At 38.2% G+C, this 20,859-nt stretch overlaps 1 protein-coding gene across 11 annotated transcripts in view; it reads right to left on the reverse strand.

The window, feature by feature from the left end:
- HUWE1 (HECT, UBA and WWE domain containing E3 ubiquitin protein ligase 1) overlaps positions 1–20,859 on the reverse strand; it is a 168,353-nt gene that overhangs the window by 49,148 nt on the left and 98,346 nt on the right. For all 11 annotated transcript variants that reach the window (XM_041740584.1, XM_041740587.1, XM_041740585.1 and 8 more), the window contains 11 exons: positions 19,739–19,984; positions 18,538–18,671; positions 17,643–17,737; positions 7,229–7,420; positions 5,342–5,558; positions 4,811–4,933; positions 3,637–3,874; positions 3,015–3,245; positions 1,867–1,989; positions 1,269–1,364; positions 213–482 (listed from right to left, as the gene is read on the reverse strand). In XM_041740584.1, coding sequence (XP_041596518.1) covers positions 213–482; positions 1,269–1,364; positions 1,867–1,989; positions 3,015–3,245; positions 3,637–3,874; positions 4,811–4,933; positions 5,342–5,558; positions 7,229–7,420; positions 17,643–17,737; positions 18,538–18,671; positions 19,739–19,984 — 1,965 coding nt within the window. The remainder of the gene's footprint in view (positions 1–212; positions 483–1,268; positions 1,365–1,866; positions 1,990–3,014; positions 3,246–3,636; positions 3,875–4,810; positions 4,934–5,341; positions 5,559–7,228; positions 7,421–17,642; positions 17,738–18,537; positions 18,672–19,738; positions 19,985–20,859) is intronic.

Genomic DNA, 20,859 nt, shown 5'->3' on the forward strand with positions numbered 1-20,859 from the left:
CTTTTTGCAGGGAAGATTTAAGAAAGTAAGATTATCACATCTAAAGAATTCAAAGAGAATATATCCATATCGGGCAAAAAAAAAAAAAAAAAAAAAAAGAAACCAAACCAACAAAGGATATTTTATTTTATTTTTTTTTTTAAAAATCAGAGTTTAATGATGGCAGAAATCCACTTTATATACTCTCCTCTTCTGGCTCCTGAAGAACTTACCTGATTGACTACTTGTTTTAGAATCATGTCTCGATAGTCAGCTCCATTACGTTTGATTGCGGTCATGATTAAATCACACACCCGGTACACTGTGTCTGGCAGCTCATCAAGAAGGTGAAAGCAGCCTGGTAACATGGTATCTGTGAAAGTGTGGAGCTCATCTTGTTCCAGTGGATCAGCATCCTGGAACTTCTCTAGACATTTAGCTTCTTCCTCTTCCTGCTTTTCCCGAGCTTTCCGCTCCTCCTCTTCTTTCCGACAAGCAACTTCCTAGAGGCAAGGAAGGAAGAATGACAGCATATGGGAGAGCTGAAGAAAAACAGGGAACACTCTAAGAATGTATTGGCCCTATATTACTCAATGCCCACTACCTTCTCAAGCAGGTGATATGTTCCTTAGGATGTGGCAGTTATTCATGAGGGGAGCTAAGGCAAAACAGGAAAAGCAGAGGAGGAAGACACTTCCAACCCCCAAAGTATTGCCAACTTATTTACAGAATGCTATATCACACCCTCCCACAAAATCATGTGGAGATACTGTCCTGCATTCGCTGCCAATATAATAAACTGAAGCTACTGTTACCTAACAACAAACAGCCAAAATTCGCCTAATGAACACTACTCCATTTCTGAGTCTCTTATTTGAGAATAAGATTAACATTTCATTTGCCTCACTTAAAGCTTCAGGTCAATACATTGTATCAGTGATCACAAGGTTGGAATGAAAGAATAATCACTCCCATGCCTTTCTTTCTTTTCTTACAAGATTTATTTATTTATGAGAGAGAGAGAGAGAGAGAGACAGAGAGAGGCAGAGACACAGGCAGAGGGAGAAGCAGACTCTATGCGGGGAGCCCAACGCGGAACCTGATCCCCGGACTCCAGGATCACGCCCTGCGCCAAAGGCAGGTGCTGAACCACTGAGCCACCCAGGGATTCCCCCATTCCTTTCTTTAGATATTAATTCCTCCAACTATTTTGTAGTAGTACCAGAATGTTCATAAAAATACTAAGATTAACGTGTCAGACCATTTTGGACGTCCTGTTTCCTAGTTACCTCAGGTGACTCCGCTCTTTGATCCATTGGGATATCCTGTCCCAGAGACATGGCAATTGCTCTCATCATCTGGTCCTCTTCGGACATACTCAGATCCTACAGAGAAACAACAGAAAATCCAGCAACAAAGGACATACCAACTCACAAGGAATCAGATATCCTGTGCTTAAGCTTTAGAGGAGAAGGTGCTCTGAATGCTGCTCTCTAGAGTCAAACCCAACTAGACTTACTTGGTCACTACAACAACAGAGAGGGAAAAATCACAATGAAATTAAGCATAGGAAGCAGGCTTCAATGTGACCACCTATCCTGTATCTCAGAAAAGTGAGTTTCTTCTATTGCTTTCTGATTGTGGATAACTTAAGAGTTCTTCTGAAAAAAAAAAAAAAGTCCAGTAATTTGCATGGCTGGGAGATGGGAAGCTTCTGCTCATTATATTCTAGAACTGAGAGTTCTCACAAAATGAAAAGATTGGCATGCAAAAGTCTGAAAATGAAAAGTAGTTTATATAAGGGAAGACCAATGATGGAAGTACAACAGAAAACACAGAAGCAGTCAAACCAATGTCCTACAAAATTAGAGCCCCGAGCCAACTTACCCGAACAACTCCTCCCATAATTGGGGGAGGGTGAGTTAGAAGGTACTCTGTGGCCTGCTCCATGGTGCTGGTGTTCAACAGGGCCTCCATGGCATGTTCCCTTGTGAAGCCCATGTCCATAAGCTATAAAAAGAATGCAGGATCTCAGAACCATAGTAAAAGAGAAATCCAAATGCATTTTTAAAAGGTAGAAACCTTTTCAAGATAGAAAGAAGTTATTCTAACTTCATATGAACTGAGAACGTTAATAGCTCAGGCCGTTAGATAAATGAACAATCCTTTCCACTTGGTACTTCCATAGTATTCAAACATTAGAGCTACACATTGTGGCAGGAAGCCAAGGTGATTCTCAATTCTGTGCTCTAAGAAAATGGGGCTAGATGGCTATTATCATTAATAGGATCACTCTAATCCAAAGACAGATTGACACATAGAAGTAAAAATCGGACCCTACTTTTCTGGAAAATAAACTGGCAACAGAACAAGAGCCTAAGAAACTGACCTTAGAAATTTTATTACTAGGAAATAATCACGCGACGTATAGAAAGATTTGTACAAAAACAAACTATAAACCACAGCTTTACAACATCAAATAATAAGAAAATTAACATCTAGTAATAAAAGAATGACAAGAAGTTAAAAAGGTCAGGATCATAAGTGCTTCCCCCTCTGCTTCTAACCTCTGATTTTCAAAATGTGGTTTATGCATTTACTTAAAACAAGTTTTGTAGGTAAGGTTTCAGAGAGCTCTTGTTGGAGAATAAATTTGGGTCACAATATCCTTAACTCTTCCCTCTATAGGTAAGTCACAAAGTAGCTGAGGATGGTTTGCCTCCAAAGAACATGACAGCCACAGCCTACTAAGAATATATAATAGAGTTTTAATACTAAACATACTGGGGAAGACACAAATCTTTTACCTGTTAGATGTGTTGAAACTACACCTCAGCTTTCTCAGGAGGAAAAAAAGAAATGCTAAGAGGGAACAAATTTAAACCTATCTCCTGGCTAAGAGGACCAGACAACACTGTGGCATGTAAACTTAAAAAACTCACAACTTATTTAGTAGCATGTAAATTTAGAAAACCCATAAACACACTCTACCGGGTGCAAAGTCTGGGCCCTAGAGTGGGAAGCCAGGACCCTACCTGTTGTAGTTGCTGCTGGTTGACTTGAGGTTCCCGGCGAGAGCCACCTTCCTCTTGCCCTGTGTCCTCTTCTCCTCGAGATCCCTCTTTCTCTTTGCTCAGTCTCTCTCGAATCACAGGTTCTCCTCGGAGAATGTGGCATAGGATAGCCAGCATGGACTCAGCCATTCGCCCGCCATATACTTTCAGGGGTTTCCGGTTCCACAGGTTCTTGATGCAAGTAAAGGCTGCCTAGAAGTCATTTTAAAAGCTGTGTGAAGATCATTTTGTCTCAATTCAAAACCACTGGAGGAATAAGTCAAAGACTTCTGGGATAGTCTTTCCATGAAAGGTCAGTGCAAACAACAAAATCCTAGATCAGTACTGAGGGGGGCTAAAGAAGCACAGAGAAGGTGCACTTAACCCAACCTGAAGTATCAATCTCAAGTTTATAGTTCAAATATTTACACTACAGGAAATTTTCCAGTGGTCTCTATCTCCCTCTGTAAGGCAGAGCTATCTGGGAGTAGGATCCAAAGATTCTCCAACAATCAAGATATTTCATTAAGGACGATAAAAAAGTGGGAGAGCTACCTAGTCAGCAAGAGAAATTCCTCTTGGTTTCAGAATGCTCAATACTCACTTTCTGAGTTACCACAAGGAAGCGAAGGGCACTGAATTGTGGAAAGTTCTGGACACCTCCAGGCAATTTGGCAGGCAGTGAATGTGGAGATTCAAGCACCGTGGTGGGATTCACCATCTTCTCTACTAGCATTAGCCAGGCATCTAGGAATTCTCCTGTGCCATCAGGTAAATCTGAATGTTCTAATCCTTCAGCAACAGGAACTTTGCCTCCCATGGACAGAGCCCAATTGAAAGTTCTAAATTCAAATAAGAGAAAATACAGAGACAGAATATTAGTATTTTAGATTGGAGGGGGACATTCAGAAGGTTCCCAGTATTTACATTGGCACTACATGTTCCTCCTCTTGGAGCTACAGCTGTTAATCTATCCAACATCTATTAGCTTTATCTTTTTCTGAGGGGAGGGTTTATTCCAGATTTATTGGGACATTATTGACATATAACATATGTTAAGTTTTGGGTATATAATGTGAGGATTTGATACACATATAGAATGCAAAATGATTACCACTTTTAGCTTTACTTTTTAAAGCCAAAATGAACAAACCACCAAAGTGGCTGCCAGAGGGGAGAGTTGGGGAGTAGGGGGATGGGTGAAATAAGTAAAGGGGATTAAGAGGTATAAACTTAGTTATAAAATAAACAAGTCAGAGAAAAGAAAAGTACAGCATAGGGAATAAAGTTAATAATACTGTAGTAACTTTGTGTGGTGACAGATGGTAACTACACTTATTGTCATGAGATTTGCATAATGTACAAAAATTGTCAAATCACAATGTTATACACCTGAAACAAGTATAACACTTTATGTCAACCATACTTCAATAAAAAACATCAAACTTCGCTTAGAATCTTCAGATCAAGGGCAGTGGAAAAATTATCAGAGAAACAATAGAAAAGGATAAATCTATTAGAAAAATATGTACACCAGGTACTAAAAACCAGATGAGGAAAAGCAGAGATCCATACAAACACCTCTAGGACAGGCTGAATCTCACCCTCCAAGGAAGATGGAGACAAATATGGCTAGTTCTCAGAATGTGAAAGGATATAATTAATGGCTATGTCTATGGATCCCATTGTCACAGGACTGACGAAGTTGTGTGCTGCTAAGGCACACAGAAAGACCGAACTCCAAGAAATGCTTCTTTGTGAAGCAACTTGATTCTTACTCAAAAAGAGCATTGTGGCCTCCAGAGCAGAGAAATTTCTGCAGCATGAGGTGGTAAGGATACTTCCTCTCATCAAACAGCATTGGGGATGTAAAACCAACTGAACAGATGAAGAATGTCAGCCTGAAAGAGGGGAAAAAAAGCAAAATTTTAGCCTTTTCTGAGGCAGTCACAGAAGTAGTGGGAAATCCACGTAGATGCCTAGAGTAAAATGTAACACTGCACTGAAGGGGCTGAGAGACTGCAATTCAGGTAGGTGGCTAGTGTGGTTGTTAAAACTTCTAAGGCAAAAAAGGTGATAGTTCTCACCTACTAAAAATACAAGGTTATTGAAATAGTTTGATCATAAATGTTTAAAAAATCTTTATATTCTAGACTAAGAAGAACCAAGACAAGTACATTAAGCTGCGTATAATATAGGCTACACATCTAGAGTTAACAGGGGATCTTTCAAGTCCTCTAGTTCAGTGGCTCACTCTCCACGTAAGTAGAAAAGGAACCAATTAGATTCTGTATCTCAAGCAGAATCACCTGAAGCGGGGAGTTGGTGTATATGGTGGAGGTTGCCAAGATAAGCCCTTTGTGAGGAGCTTAGTGAGGGCTGAGGCTGTGGATCGAGCAGCAGGTGTTGGTGCTGTAGTAGTGCTGGCAGCATGATGGCTCCTTCTTTGGCGGACAGGAGACCCCACACATAATTTAACAAGGAGTCCAAATAGTTCAGCAAGTGCTCGACCTAATCTGGAGGAAGCTGCAAACCAAAAGTGAGATTAAGGCATGAGAGTATGCTCAGAATGGTTTCCTTATAACTAACATTACTGTCCATACAATTTTATGACTGACCACTTCCTCCCAATAACACCTAGAAAACACCTGGACTTATTTCTACATTTGACAATCCAAAAATGAAGTTCCACAGAGAATAAATGCCTCTTTTGAAGGCAGGAGACAGAGAAGTATGTTGGCACTCAATATATAACAAATGTGAAAGACAAATAAGATAAACATACTGTTAAAGGAGGCATAGATTGAAACTACCTTTGTAGAAAAAGCAACAGAGCAATATGAACCAGTTAAGTAAATGAATACATCTATTAGGTTATAGAATCACTTAAAACACCTACAGAAATTTAAAAATAGAAAAACTGTTAACCACTTAGACAAGGAAAGAATATCATATATGTTGTCTGATCACAACATTAAATATATGATCCTCAAAGGAAAAAACGATTGCCAGGAAAAGCATAAAATTTATGTGGTTTTCTTCACATTCATTCATTCATTGAGAGAAAGCATGCATGCAGGCGCAGGGGAGGGGCAAAGGGAGAAAACAGGATAAAAATTTTATAAAGTGGCTTTTGTAACATTAATTAATTTATAGAGAGACTGCACATGTGGGCTTCCTACCACCTGAGCTGAACAAAATCAAGAGTCAGACCCTCAACCAACTGAGCCATCCAGGCATCACCCCATACCAAAGGCCATTTTTTGCTTGCTTTGGGGCAGAGCTCCAGATTCCTAGGAGTTATGACTTCACTTTCCTCTACATAAGGTGTTGGAAAGTGGTAAATATTAAGGAACATACAAAACAGGTTCCCCAAACATTGATATAACACTAAGGGGCAAAGGATGACAAAGAGTGATCAGTGCAAATCTTTAACGCAGTCTTATATCATGTTAATGTAGGCTCCACAGAGCTGCCAAAATGACACTATTAAAACATGAATCAGGATCCCTGGGAGGCTCAGCGGTTTAGCGCCTGCCTTTGGCCCAGGGCGCGATCCTGGAGTCCCGGGATTGAGTCCCACGTCGGGCTCCTGGCATGGAGCCTGCTTCTCCCTCCTCCTGTGTCTCTGCCTCTCTATCATAACTAAATAGATAGATAGATAAATAGATAAACAAATAAATAAACCTTAAAAAAAAACCATGAATCAACCATGTAATTTGCCAGCTATATTTAAGGGACAGAGAAAGTAAAAGGAGACAGGGTGGAGTAGCCAAAAGGTAACAGGAAAGCAGGAAAGTATAATACCACAGAAGCCAGGAAAAGAGTATTTTGAGATGGTGGGCCAACTATCGTACTGCAGATGAGTGAGAAGGGGACTGAAGAGTATCCAATGACTTAGCAACAGGTCACTGGTGAGTCCTTTCAGTGGAATGGTAAGAGCAGGAGCCATTTGCAGTAGTTGAAGAATGAGTAGGAAGGAAGGAATTAAAAGACATGGCTTTCAGGAAATAAGTCTCTTAACACTGTATCCCTAGCACGTAGTATAGAGCCGGTCATATAGTAGATACCGTATTAAGTACACCCTGAAAATAAGCCACCATGGTTTAAAAGTTCCTTAAAGCAAACAACAGAGCCATACCAACTGAATTTGTCTGAAAGCCAGAAAAGGGAGTAAAATGAAAAAAATCACTCACCTGACAATAAAGGCTTGATTTGCTTGATTCTGGCAGCCATAGCAGGTGTGATTTTAGATTTGCCTTTCGAGTCTGAAGCAGTAGGTTCATCTGTTTCCATGGGAGCCAATGTGTCACCATCAAGCCCAATTCCTTCTAATAAGCCCTGGGTAGAAGCATCCATACTTGCAGCTGTTCCATCCTGTTCCCCATCTGTAGACATAAGAGGGGAGCAATAAGTCCATGTTGAGTCACCACTTACCTGGTTCCTGGTCATGAAGAGTCACAAGAAAAGAGCTACCTATGGTGCTTGTTACTCTTTAAATGTCCATAACTTTCTATATCTGAAAAGGAAAAACAAAACAACTGTACTGATATGTGCCTCTCCTTGGAGCCCTTCTAGATAGCCAATACTGACATTTTCCAGCAAAAGCTTATGAACTGTCTTAACCCAGGGCTACCTTGCAAGACTGTAGGCACTGCATGACATAGGGAGTACCATTTACATAGACTACCATGTGCGTGCTGTACCCTGCCCTCAGCCCATGCTGTCAAGGTGAGTACCGTTACCATTTTATGGTTAATAAACTCAAATTAAACATCACAGATTGACACTGGAGAAATGTTATTTTCTGGCATTTAAAATTTTTGTATATAAATGTGAGATGTATTTTTTTATTGGGTGGAGATATACATGCTTATATCTAATAAACAGCTTTAGACAAACTTTTTCTTAAAAAAGACTTTATTTACTTATTCATGAGACACACAGAGAAAAAGAGAGGCAGAGACACAGGCAGAGGGTGAAGCAGGCTCCATGCAGGGAGCCTGACGTGGGACTCGATCCTGAGTCTCCAGGATCATGCCCTGGGCTGAAGGCAATGCTAAACCGCTGAGCCACCCAGGCTGCCCTAGGCAAACTTTTAATAAAACACACCACCAAGTTTTCTTTGTAATGTTCTAAAAACTTTGTGGAAATGGAGTCATCTTTGTTAAATGTGTGAAATAAATTGTTGGAAAAAATATATCAAGATATATCAAGGTGAAGCGCTTCTTTGACACTGAATCTAATTTTGTTCGTACTTCTTAGTAAATTATTCTTTCCTTGACTTAAATTTGGTGTATTTTGACTAAATCTGAGGTTCTAATTTTTGGTTTGGTCCATTTTCTACAAATTTAAATGGGCCAAAGGTTTGTGTTTATTTTATTCTCTCTTCCTCCCATAATAACTCATATAAATCCTTTATCTGTTCTTTAAGCATTTCCCCTATCTTTAGTAACAAGTATAATTTTTAAGCATATCCAATCAGTTTTTATACATAGAACTGTCTTGTTTTCTTAATAGTTAATTAAATTTATGTCTTTTCTGATGCAGGACATAGGGGAAAAACTTTCTAGAGAAGTTTTCATTAATTTTAGGTTTGTTGCATTGGGAGTCTCAAAATTGTGTAGTTTCTGCTTACTGCAATTTGCAACTTTATTGTGATAGAACATAAAAGCTGTTTTCTAAAACACCACTTATACAGGGGCACCTTATTGGCTCAGCTGGAAGAGCATGCGACTCTTGATCTTGGGGTCATGGAAAAAACAAACCCACTGTACAAAAAGGAGCTTGGGAAGATGGCAGAATAGAAGGACCCTGAGCTCATCTAGTCCTACATTTACAAAGAGGTATCATCCACATCCAAGTCAATAAACTGAAGAGCAATCCGAAGACTGGCAGAACACCAACTCCACAACTAAATATAGAGAAGCAACTGCATCTGAAAGGTCAGAAAGATCAGAAAGGCAGAGTGAAGCTGCCCACTAAAGGGAGGGAGCTGGGCGCACAGCGAGGGCAGAGAAACAGCACACGCACCAGGAAGCTCACAAAGAGCACCAGGAAGCTCACAAAGGGAGAGTATTCCTGGCTTTAAAAACCAGATGACTCAGCACTGGGCCAACTATCACTGGGTCACCACCCTTAAAGAGAGAGCAGCCTGTATGAAGATGCAACATAAAAAAAAAAAAAAAAAAAAAAAAAAGGCAGTTTACACAATGCTGACGGCAACCGGCAGACATATCTGTTCATACTAATTTCCAAGCATGTTGGGAGATTTCTCTGAAAAGGAGAGAGCTGGTGAGAGAGCTGGTGGGAGCCATTCCTCCCCACCCCCACCCAGCACTAACACAGAGCAACTTGCAGGAGGGAAGGCTGCACAGACCCTTGCTATCCAACCCGCTAGCAGTGTGCCGCAGCCATGAGGTCTCCTGAGGACTCGCCCACTCAGGGAAAAATCTGTTAAATCTGCACACACACCACCCAGCTCCCTGGTGAACAGGTATTCAGAGTGCCCCTAGCCCCTTCAGTGCTTTGAGGAACTTGGCATAAGACTAGTGGTCCAGTGCACATCTTCCTAACACAGCCACCCAGTTCTCAAGTTCACCAGTGGACATGCCTCCTCAGAGATGGCCTACCTGGGTCCCATTAACATTACAGAAAGCAAGTACAGCCCACAAAAGGTAAAGAGAATCAGTGCAAATGGCTGCATTGACAGGAAAAGTAACTCAGACAAAACAATAAGACCTAAGTACCACATACTCTCCTGAAGTACCAGGTTCTGGTGAACAGGGGACACTGCACTGCAGGGCATTCTAGGACACCTTCTTCATAAAGTCACTACTTCCAAGAGCAGCAGACATAACTTTCTTTTTTTAAAAGATTATTTATTTATTTATTCATGAGAGACGAGAGAGAGAGAGAGAGAGAGAGAGAGAGAGAGAGAGAGAGAGGCAGAGACACAGGCAGAGGGAGAAGCAGGCTCCATGCAGGGAGTCTGACACAGGACTCGATCCCGGGTCTTCAGGATCACACCCTGGGCCGAAGGTGGCGCTAAACCGCTGAGCCACCCGGGCTGCCCCATAACTGACTTTCTTAACACAGAAACAGACACAGAAAGGAAGACAAAATAAGAGACAGAAAAATTTATCCCAAATGAAGAACAGCATAAGGCTATGGCCAGAAATCTCAGTAAAACGGATATAAGTATACCTGATAGAGAATTTAAGGCAATTATCATATGGATACTCACTGGACTTGAGAAAAGAATGAAAGGCATGAGTGAAACCCTAATGAACAACATAGGAGAGGTAAAGGGTTCAATAAATGAAATGAGAAACACACTTGATGGAATGAACAACAGGATGGAAGCAGAGGAACAAACTAGTGACCTAGAAGACAAGAGCAATGGAAAGTAATCAAGTGGAACAAGAGAAAAGAAATATGCAAAATGAGAATAGATTTATGGAACTGAGTCCATCAAACATAATGTCTGTACTACAGGAGGCCCAGAAGAAGAGAGAAAAGGGGGCAGAAAATTTATTTGAAGAAATAATAGCTGGAAACTTCCCTAATTTGGGGAAGGAAACAGATATCCAGATCCAGGAGGCACAGAGAACCCCCAACAAAATCAACAAAAGCAGATCGGCACCAAGACACACTGCAATTAAGTTTGCAAAATATAGTGATAAAGAAAAAAATTTAAAAGCAGCAAGACAAAAGAAGTCATTAACTTACAAGGGAAAAACCAGAAGGCAAGCAGGAGATTTTTCAGTAGAAACTTGGCAAGCCAGAAGAGAGTGGCATGATATATTCAAAGTGCTGAATGGAAAAAATCTGCAGCCAGGAATACTCTTATCCAGCAAGGCTATCATTCGGTTTGAAGGAGAGAGAAAGAGTTTCCCAGAAAACAAAAACTAAAGGAGTTCATGATCACTAAAACAGCCCTGTAAAAAATATTAAAGAGGAGTCTATGAGTGAGGAGGAGAGACCAAAAGTGACAGTATTGAGGAACTCACAAAAAAAGGATATAAAATGTAATAACATATACCTAAAATGTGGGGAGGAGAGAAGAATGGGTTCAAACTTAAATAACCATCAACTTAATATAAACTACTATACATAAAAGATGTTATATGTAAATATAATGGTAATCATATAAAAAACACTAATAAATATGTAAATAATAAAGAGAAAGAAATCCAAATATATCAGTAAAGAGAATCAGCAAACCATTAAAGAAAAAAGATAAGAAAGGAGAAAATTTCTGGAAACACAAAACAAGTAATAAAAAGGCGATACTTAAAAAAAAAAAAAAAGGCGATACCTACCTATCAATAATTATTTCAATGTAAATGGACTAAACACTTCAACCAAAAGACTGGGTGACAGAATGGATAAAAAAGCAAGACTCATCTATGTACTGCCTACAAGAGACTCATTTTGGACCTAAAGATACCTGTAAATGGAGGAACATGAGGGAATGGAGAAATATTTACCATGCAAATGGTTGTCAAAAGAAAGCCAGAGTAGCAATACTCATATTGGACAAAACAGACTTTATTATTTTTTTTATTTAAAAAAAAATTTTTTTTTTTAAATTTATTTTATGATAGTCACACAGAGAGAGAGAGAGTGGCAGAGACATTGGCAGAGGCAGAAGCAGGCTCCACGCACCGGGAGCCCGACGTGGGATTCGATCCCGGGTCTCCAGGATCACGCCCTGGGCCAAAGGCAGGCGCCAAACCGCTGCGCCACCCAGGGATCCCCAAAACAGACTTTAAAACAAAGACTGTAACAAGAGACAAAGACACTATAAAGTAATAAAGGGGACAATCCAACAAAAAGATTTAACAATTACAAATATTTATGTACCCACGTATGAGCACCCAAATACACAGATAATAACAAACATAAAGGAAACTTATCAATAGTAATACAATAATTGTAGGGGACTTTAACACCCCAATTACATCAATGGACATAAAATCAAACAAGGAAACAATGGTTTTGAATGACACACTGAACCATATGGATTTAACAGATATATTCCAAACATTTCATCCTAAAACAAAACAGCAGAATACACATTCTTTTCAATTATGTGGAACAGAACAATCTACAGATCACTTATTAGTCCAGAAAACTAGCCTAATAAATCTAAGAAGACTGAAGTCATAACCATTCATCTTTTCAGACCACAATGCTATGACACTAGAAGTTAACCACAAGATAAAATCTGGAAAGATCACAAATACATGGAGGTTAAAGAACATGCTACTCAACAATGAATGAGTCAACCAGGAAATCAAAGAAGAAATTAAAAAGTACATGGAAACCAAGTGAAAACAAAATGGCCCAAAAACTTTGAGATGCAGCAAAAGCAGTACTCAGAAGGAAGAACATGGCAATATAGGCCTACCTCAACAAGCAAGAAAAGTCTCAAACAACCTAACCTTACACCAATAGGAGCTAGAAAAAGAACAAACAGGACATAAAATTAGCAGAAGAAAGGAAATAATAAAGACTGGAATGGATGGGATCCCTGGGTGGCGCAGCGGTTTGGCGCCTGTCTTTGGCCCAGGGTGCGATCCTGGAGACCCGGGATCGAATCCCACATCGGGCTCCTGGTGCATGGAGCCTGCTTCTCCCTCTGCCTGTGTCTCTGCCTCTCTCTCTCTCTCTCTGTGACTATCATAAATAAAAAAAAAAAATTAAAAAAAAAAAGACTGGAATGGAAATAAATGATACAGAATTAAAGAAACAACAGAACACATCAATGATACCAAGAGCTGGTTCTTTAATCCTGTCAGACTTATTAAAAAAAAGACAAAATCACAAATAGGAGAAATAACAACCAAAACCACAGAAATACAAAAAATCATAAGAATGTTGAAAAACTATATGCCAAAAAACTGGACAACCTAGAAGAAATGGATAATTTCCTAGAAACATTTAAACTACCAAAACTGAAAAGGAAGACATAGAAAATTGTAACAGACTGATAGCCAGCAAAGAAACTGAGTTAGTAATAAAAAAAACTCCCAACAAATAGAAGTTCAGGACCAGATGGCTTCACAGGTAAATTCTACTGAAAATTTTAAAGAAGAGTTAATACTTATTTTTCTTAAACTATTCCAAAATATAGAAAAATGGGAAAACTTCCAAATGCATTCTATGAGGTCAGCATTACCCTGATTCCAAAACCAAAGACTCCACTAAAAAAAAGAACTATAGGCCAATATCCCTGATGAATATAGATGCAAAAGTCCTTAGTAAAATACTAGCAATCTGATTCGACAATGCATTAAAAAAAATCATTCACCAGGATCAAATGGGATAATATTCCTGGGTTGCAAGGGTAGTTCATCATTCACAAATTCAGTCAATGTGATACATCACACATCAATAAGAGAAAAAGAAGCATATGATCATTTCAACAGACAAAGAAAAAGTACCCAACAAAGTACAATATCTATTCATGATAAAAAAAACCTTCAAGGGGCACCTGGGTGGCTCAGTTAAATGTCTGACTCTTGATTTTGCTTCAGGTCCTAGGATCAAGCCCTATATCAAGCTCTGGGCTCAAGGGAGGGTCTGCCTGAGGATTCTCTCCCTCTGCCCCCTTCACAGCTCAGGCTCTTTTTCTCAAAAATAAATAAATAATCACAAAATTAAAAAAATAATAATTAAGAAAAACAATCAACAAAGTAGGTTTAGAGGGAACATACCTAAATATAATAAAGGCCATATATGAAAAACACAGAGCTAACATCATCCTTAATGGGGAAAAACTGAAGATGTCCACTCTCACCACTTTTATTCATCACAGTACTGTTAAGTCCTAGCCACAAGCGATCAGATAACAAAAAGAAATAAAAGGCATCCAAATCAGTAAGGAAGAAGTGAGACTTTTACTATCTGCAGATGACATAATATATATAGAAAACCCTATAGACTCCGCTAAAAAAAAATGCTGGAACTAATGTATACATCAATAAAGTCACAGGATATAAAATCAATGCACAGAATTCTGTTGCATTTCTATACACCAATAATGAAGCAGGAGAAAGAGAAATTAAGAAAACAATCCCATTTACAATTACATGAGAAATAACACACCTAGGAATAAGCTGAACCAAGGAGGGGAGGGACCTGTATTCTGAAACCTATAAAACACTGATGAAAGAATTCAAAATGATACAAAGAAATGGAAAGACCTACCATGCTCACATACTGAAGGACAAATATCACTGAAATGTCTATACTACCCAAAGCAGTCTACACATTTAATGCAATCCCTATCAAAATACAAACAGCATTTTTTACAGAACCAGAACAAACAATCCTAACATTTGTACAGAAACACAAAAGACTCTTTCTCAAGAGCCAAAGCAATCTTTAAAAAGTTGGAGGTATCACAATTCCAGATTTCAGGTTGTATTACAAAACTGCAGTAGTCAAAGTTTGGCGGTGACACAAAAATAGACACATATATCGGTGAAACAGATAAGAAAACCCAGAGTTAAACACACAACTACATGGTCAATTAATCTTCGACAAAGCAGGAAAGAATATCCAATGGGGGGAAAAAAGCTCTCTTCAACAAATGTCGTTGGGAAAACTGAACAGCAACATGCAGAAGAATGAAACTGGACCATTTTATTATACCATACACAAAAATAAATTCAAAATGGATGAAAGGCCTAAATCTATAAAAATCCTAGAACAGAATACAGGCAGTAACCTCTATGACATTAGCTGTATCAACTTTTTTCTAAGTATGTCTCCTGAGGCAAGTGAAACAAAATAAAAAATAAACTATTAGAACAAAATCAAAATAAAAAGCTTCTGCACAGCGAAGGAAACAATCAACAAAATCGAAAGGCAACCTACATAATGAGAGAAGCTATGTGCAAATGACATCTGATAAAGAGTTAATATCCAAAATATATAAAGAACTTATACTCCAAAATAAGATATAAAGATGGCCGAAAGATACAAGCAAAGATGTTCATCATCACATACCATCAGGGAAATGCAAATCAAAACTACAATGAGATATCACCTCACACCTGTTAGAATGGCTAAAATCAGTAACAATAAACAAAAAGTATTGGTGAGGATGTGGTGAAAGGGGAACCCTCTTACTCTGTTGGTGGGAACACAAATTGGTGCAGTCACTCTGGATAACAATATGGAGGTTCCTCAAAAATTTAAAATGGAACTAATCTACAACTCAGCAATTGCACTACTAGATTTTTCCCCAAAGGATACACAAACACTAATTTTAAGGGTTACATGCAACCCTATGTTTATAGCAGCATTATTTAAAATAGCCAAGATATGGACTGATGAATGGATAAGGAAGTGGTGGCATATACACACAATGAAATATTATTCAACCATAAAAAATGAAATGTTGCCATCTGCAAGGGCATGGATAGACCTAAAGAGTATAATGCTAAGTGAAGTCAGAAAAAGACAAATACCATATGATTTCACTATGCAGAATTTAAGAAACAGAACAAACAAGCAAAGAGGGAAAAAAGAGAGTGATAAACCAAGAAACAAACTCTTAATTATACAGAAGAAACTGATCATTATCAGAGGGAAAGGGATGGAGGATGTGTTATATAGATGATTGAGAATAAGGAGTGTACTTGTCCTTATGAGTACCGGGTGATGTATGGAACTGTTGAATCACTTTATTATATATCTGAAATTAAGATAACACTGTATGTTAACTAAATGGAATTAAAAAAAACCTTAAAATATGTAAAAATAAAAGAAAAAATTAAAAATATATTAAACATTTAATCAGAAAAATAGCACTGTCCAACAGAAATTTGTGAGCCACATATGTAATTTTAAATTTTCTAGTAGCCACATTAAAAAATAAAAACACCCCCACTGCTAGATTTGACTGGCTTTGAAAAAAAGAAAAAATAAATAAAAAATAAAAACACAATTTTTAATAATATACTGCTCAACCCAATATAATCAAACTTTTATTTCAAGATATAAGCATATATAAAAATTACTGAGTTTTTATATTTTTATACTCAGGATTTTTAAAAAACAGGTAGCTGTATGAAATATACTTAGAGCACATCTCATTTCAGACATTAAACTTTCATAAAAATAACTGACTTACATTTATTTCATACCATTTACTTGGAAAAAAATACATTCACATACCAAAGTTGTTCTAAACACTTAAAAGCCTTCTAATAATTGAACAGAATAGTTATATTTAAATTAATAAAAATTAAGAATTGAGTTTTTTTTCCATCCCATCTATAACCTCATCTTAACTATATCTCTAACAACCTTAGTTCCAAAAAAAAAGTCTAATTTTGAGGTGCTAGGAGGGGGTTAGTGCTTCAACACGGTACTTTTTTGTGTGGTAGGGAAACAGACACACAAATCAACCCATAATACCCTCCCCCTTACAAGAGGAAATACAGAAAAAAAGCAAGCGGGAAGACAGAAAGGGAAGGGAGAAAGAGGGAGAGTAAAAGAGGAAGGGAAAAAAATCCAATTTTTTAGTTGTACCGGCCACATTTAAGTGTTCAACAGTTCACACATGGCTAGTGGCTACCATATTGAACAGTGTGGTTCCTTTTTTTTTAAGATTTTATTTATTCATGAGAGACACAGAGAGAGAGAGGCAGAGACAGAAGCAGGCTCCACACAGGGAGCCCGATGTGGGACTCGATCCCGGGACCACAGGGATCACGCCCTGAGTCGAAGGCGGACCCTCAACCACTGAGCCACCCAGGCATCCCTGAACAGTGTGGTTCTAAAGTCTTCCACGGGGGCATCTGGGTGGCTCAGTGGTGACTATATATCCCAGTTAGCCTATATGGCTGCTACAACCATATTTATTTATTCATGAGAGAGACAGAGAGAGACAGAGACAGAGAGAGAGAGAGAGAGGGGCAGAGACATAGGCAGAGGGAGAAGCAGGCTCCATGCAGGAAGCCTGATGTGGGACTTGATCCCAAGACTCCGGGATCACGCCCTTAGCCAAAGGCAAACGCTCAACCACTGAGCCACCTAGGCATCCCCATTTGTCATTTTTAACAGTGAAATTAAACTTGTGAAAAATAAGCATATAAAAATTAAGAGTCCTGCCATATCCTTCAATATAGCAATTGCTCAGAATTAATCTTTCATTTGCATAAAACTATATAAAAATACTCATATTTCAAAATAGTACATTAGAAAACTTAATAGGGAATGGTTAATTATTAGGCCCCTTACATGGCACTTAACGTTAAGTAAACAGAGATCTATAAAATATTATCTCTAAGATAATCACAATATGCTAATAAAATGTATTCCTGGGGGAAAAGTTTAGACAAATAGTTCCAAAATACAGTTTATTTGTGGTACAAATATAAGTGATTCTTTTTACTACAACTTGTAATTTTTACCATTGTGTATATACATTTTATAGAGAAACTGAAAATAATTTATTTTAAAATAAAAATGAAAGGAAAAAAGTTGAGGACTAAAGACAATAGAGCTAATTAAATTTTCACAACAGACCTAATAAAGACATAGACAAAGTTTAAGAGAATGACTAAGATTTTAGTTTCTTGGAGTTACCTGATCTTTTTCCGCCCTGGGTCGTACCTGCCTTCTCATCCTTTGGAACAAGTTTCTGCATGTCCACCTGGCCAAATTCACACCCAGATGGCAGACTGCAACAAGACAAACCATGAGCAAAAAGAACCCTGATAGCTCATTTCTTAAGTTGTGTTTGGTTTCTAATCAGTTTGGCTGACACTATCCCTCCTATAACAGGTAAGTTAACCTAATAAAATGTGCGATAATCAAATTCCTGAGGTAGCAGGCAACAAGGTTTCCAACTCAACTTTAGATATGGCTAACAAATTTTAAACACCTATCATGCTTACACAGCATAAATGGGATATAAGATCAAAGATGCAGAAGATTAACACGTTTGTAAACATTTGTAAGCATGTCCCTAGGCTGGTTAACAGGAAGGACAATACTGTGGAGTGAATGTTTGTGTCCCCTCAAAATTCATGGAGTTGAAATCCTAATGCCTAATGTGATGGTGTAAGTAGGTAAGGCCTTTGGTTAGTGCTTAAACCTTGAGGACAGAATCTTCATGAATGGGACTACTGTCTGTCTCATAAAAGAGGCTCCAGAAACATTCCTAGTAACTTCTACCATGTGACAGGATAACAAGGAAAAGTCTGCAACCCAGAAAAGGACCCTCACCCAGCCATGCTAGCACCATAGTCTCATACTTCCAGCTTCCAAAACTATGAGCAGTACGTTTCTGCTATTTATAAGGATCCAGTCTGTGGTATTTTGTTATAGTAGCCTCAGTGGATTAAGAAAAACAAGGAACCCTCTGAAATCTTTACTAATAGCCTTTGTCCTTGACCGAAGCAATCCTTCAGGATCACTGAATTTAGTTTCTCTATTAGGACACACAACAGAGATAATAGACAGATGACCATTCCCTTACCTGTTTGGGGTACACAGGGAGAGAAGGACAGTGCTTTCCCACACCAGGGAACAGTATAACTGGCTCAGCTTGCTCAAAACACTCAGACCCAACTGAGAGCCCCACTGGTTTACAGAGATGGAACGAATTTCACTCTGCAATCACAGTAAACAGAAGCTGATCTTTGGGATGCCCTCTGCAACATTTATAGTCTGTATCTAACATTCCTTCTTATTGCTTTTTGTAAAGTGAAAGGGAACAGTTATAGGCAACTCTTTTTAAAGAAACAGTTTTATAGATTCACTGACAGCCTTTTATTTTTTTTAGGTGGTGAGGGGCTTGCTATTTCCCTCTAATTTCTTAACTCCAATAAATATTTGGATTTATTTAATTCCTTGAACATTTAACCTTTTTTAATAAAAAGTCATAAAAATAAACCCAAAGCATTGTTATGTAATTGAATTATTTTCTAAATAGTTTATATATGTGCTTTTCATTTGATTTGATGCAAAGAATACACTCCTGCTCAATAGCATAAAACAAGGGTACTCAAACATTACATCATTAATCTTTAGAATTGATTACTGGAGGACTAAAAGTTGTAAAAACTATGAGCACACAAAAAATCCTCCATCTTTCTGGAACCACAAGAGGAACCTCACATGGATTGCCAGCATGGGGCTTGGTACTTAGGTAATCTTCAGTAATCTCTGTTAATTACCATTGACTTAAATGTACTGTGGACAAATTTCCTTCTTACCATCCCATTATCAAGCCTACATGCATCTGTACAAAAATTAGGAAGTAATAACGCTAGATGAGCATCCAATTGAGGCTTGCCCACTAAATAAGGTGACTATATATCCCAGTTAGCCTATATGGCTACTACAGATCTATTAATGCCTATTATTTATAATAACCTAATAAAACATGTGCAATATCAAATTTCTGAGACAGCACTCAAGGTTTCTAACTCAAATTTCACTCTCAAGAAAGTCCAATCGCAAAGCAAATTATATGATCACTCAAATTCTAATGAAAAAAAAACATACTAAGGGAAAATGAAACTAGACAGCATCTTGAAGCATAAACCTAAATCCCCCACCAAAAAAAATTCTGTTCTTTTAGCAGCTGGAACTGCTTCTAAGTATAGTGAGATGCCTAGTATATGCCTTAGGTATTCCACCGGCCTTAAACTAACCTGTACACCCCCAATTCTTACCTGTCCAACTCTGCAAGTATGAACAAACATCATGATGTAGGCATGGGCAGCAGTGAGTGCATGCAGTAGAGGTGTGGCCTGAGCTGAGAGGGTAGCATCAGCAACATTGCCAGCACAAGCCAGTTCTCGCAACAATACTGAGCCTCCAGGGGATTCAATTGGGCGGTGTAAGGGCTCCAAGGATGAAAGGATGGAGTCCAACTGAAGAAGACCCTCTTGAAGAACTTTGGGTTCGTGTGACAGTGTCTGAAACAAGAGTAATAGTTAAAGCATTAGTGTACAATGAACTTCATATACATCATGTCTTTAACAGTCACAATGGAAGTAGAAGACAAGTGTCACAAATTTCAAACCTGGCCACAGTCTCCCACCTGGTAAATGGTAAGAGTCAAAATATGAATGCAGGTATGACATACCTCAATGCCTCCTTTTAGAGCAACACTTCTCTCAAATGAAAGGCTTTCAAATGTGGTAAGCCAATCATATTTAAAAGCTTGTGATAAAAAAAAATAAAAAAATAAAAAAATAAAAGCTTGTGATAGCCAAACTGAAATACTATTATAGTAATGACTCCATACTATAAGATTAATTGTAAATTTTGCTCAACAGGGAGCAATGTTAGGCAAGGTTCCAAAGCATGCAAGTGAACCAGTATTAAAACTGTTCTTTTCTCACTAAAAGAGATGATTCTAGAATGGGTATCATCAGGTAAGCAATTCCCTTTTTATGAAACAATTCAAGGATTATAGAATAAGGCCCTTGTAATTGCTTTTGGAGTATGCAGAAAAATCTCACAGGAAAATACTATCACTTGCCATTAAAGATAGAGAACTTCTGTGTTTTTCCTGTGGCTTTAAATAAATCTACCCATACTCAGTAGTATCTTAGAGGTAGGATAACAAATGAAGCACAGCCCCTTTTCTCCTTTCTCTTATGAATAGCATTTAATAATTAAATATTGCAAAGAGTAAAGCAAAATAAAACATTACAGTATGTTATAATTATGGACTTTCTAAGTCCATAAGCAACTGAGTTACTGGTTTTTAGCAAAAATTACTTATTGCTGCACAATCCAGCTAATGAAGGAGTCTTCATGGATTTAATGCAATCCCTATAAAAAT

This window comes from Vulpes lagopus, chromosome X, assembly GCF_018345385.1.
Source record: "Vulpes lagopus strain Blue_001 chromosome X, ASM1834538v1, whole genome shotgun sequence".
Classification (NCBI taxonomy): domain Eukaryota; kingdom Metazoa; phylum Chordata; class Mammalia; order Carnivora; family Canidae; genus Vulpes; species Vulpes lagopus.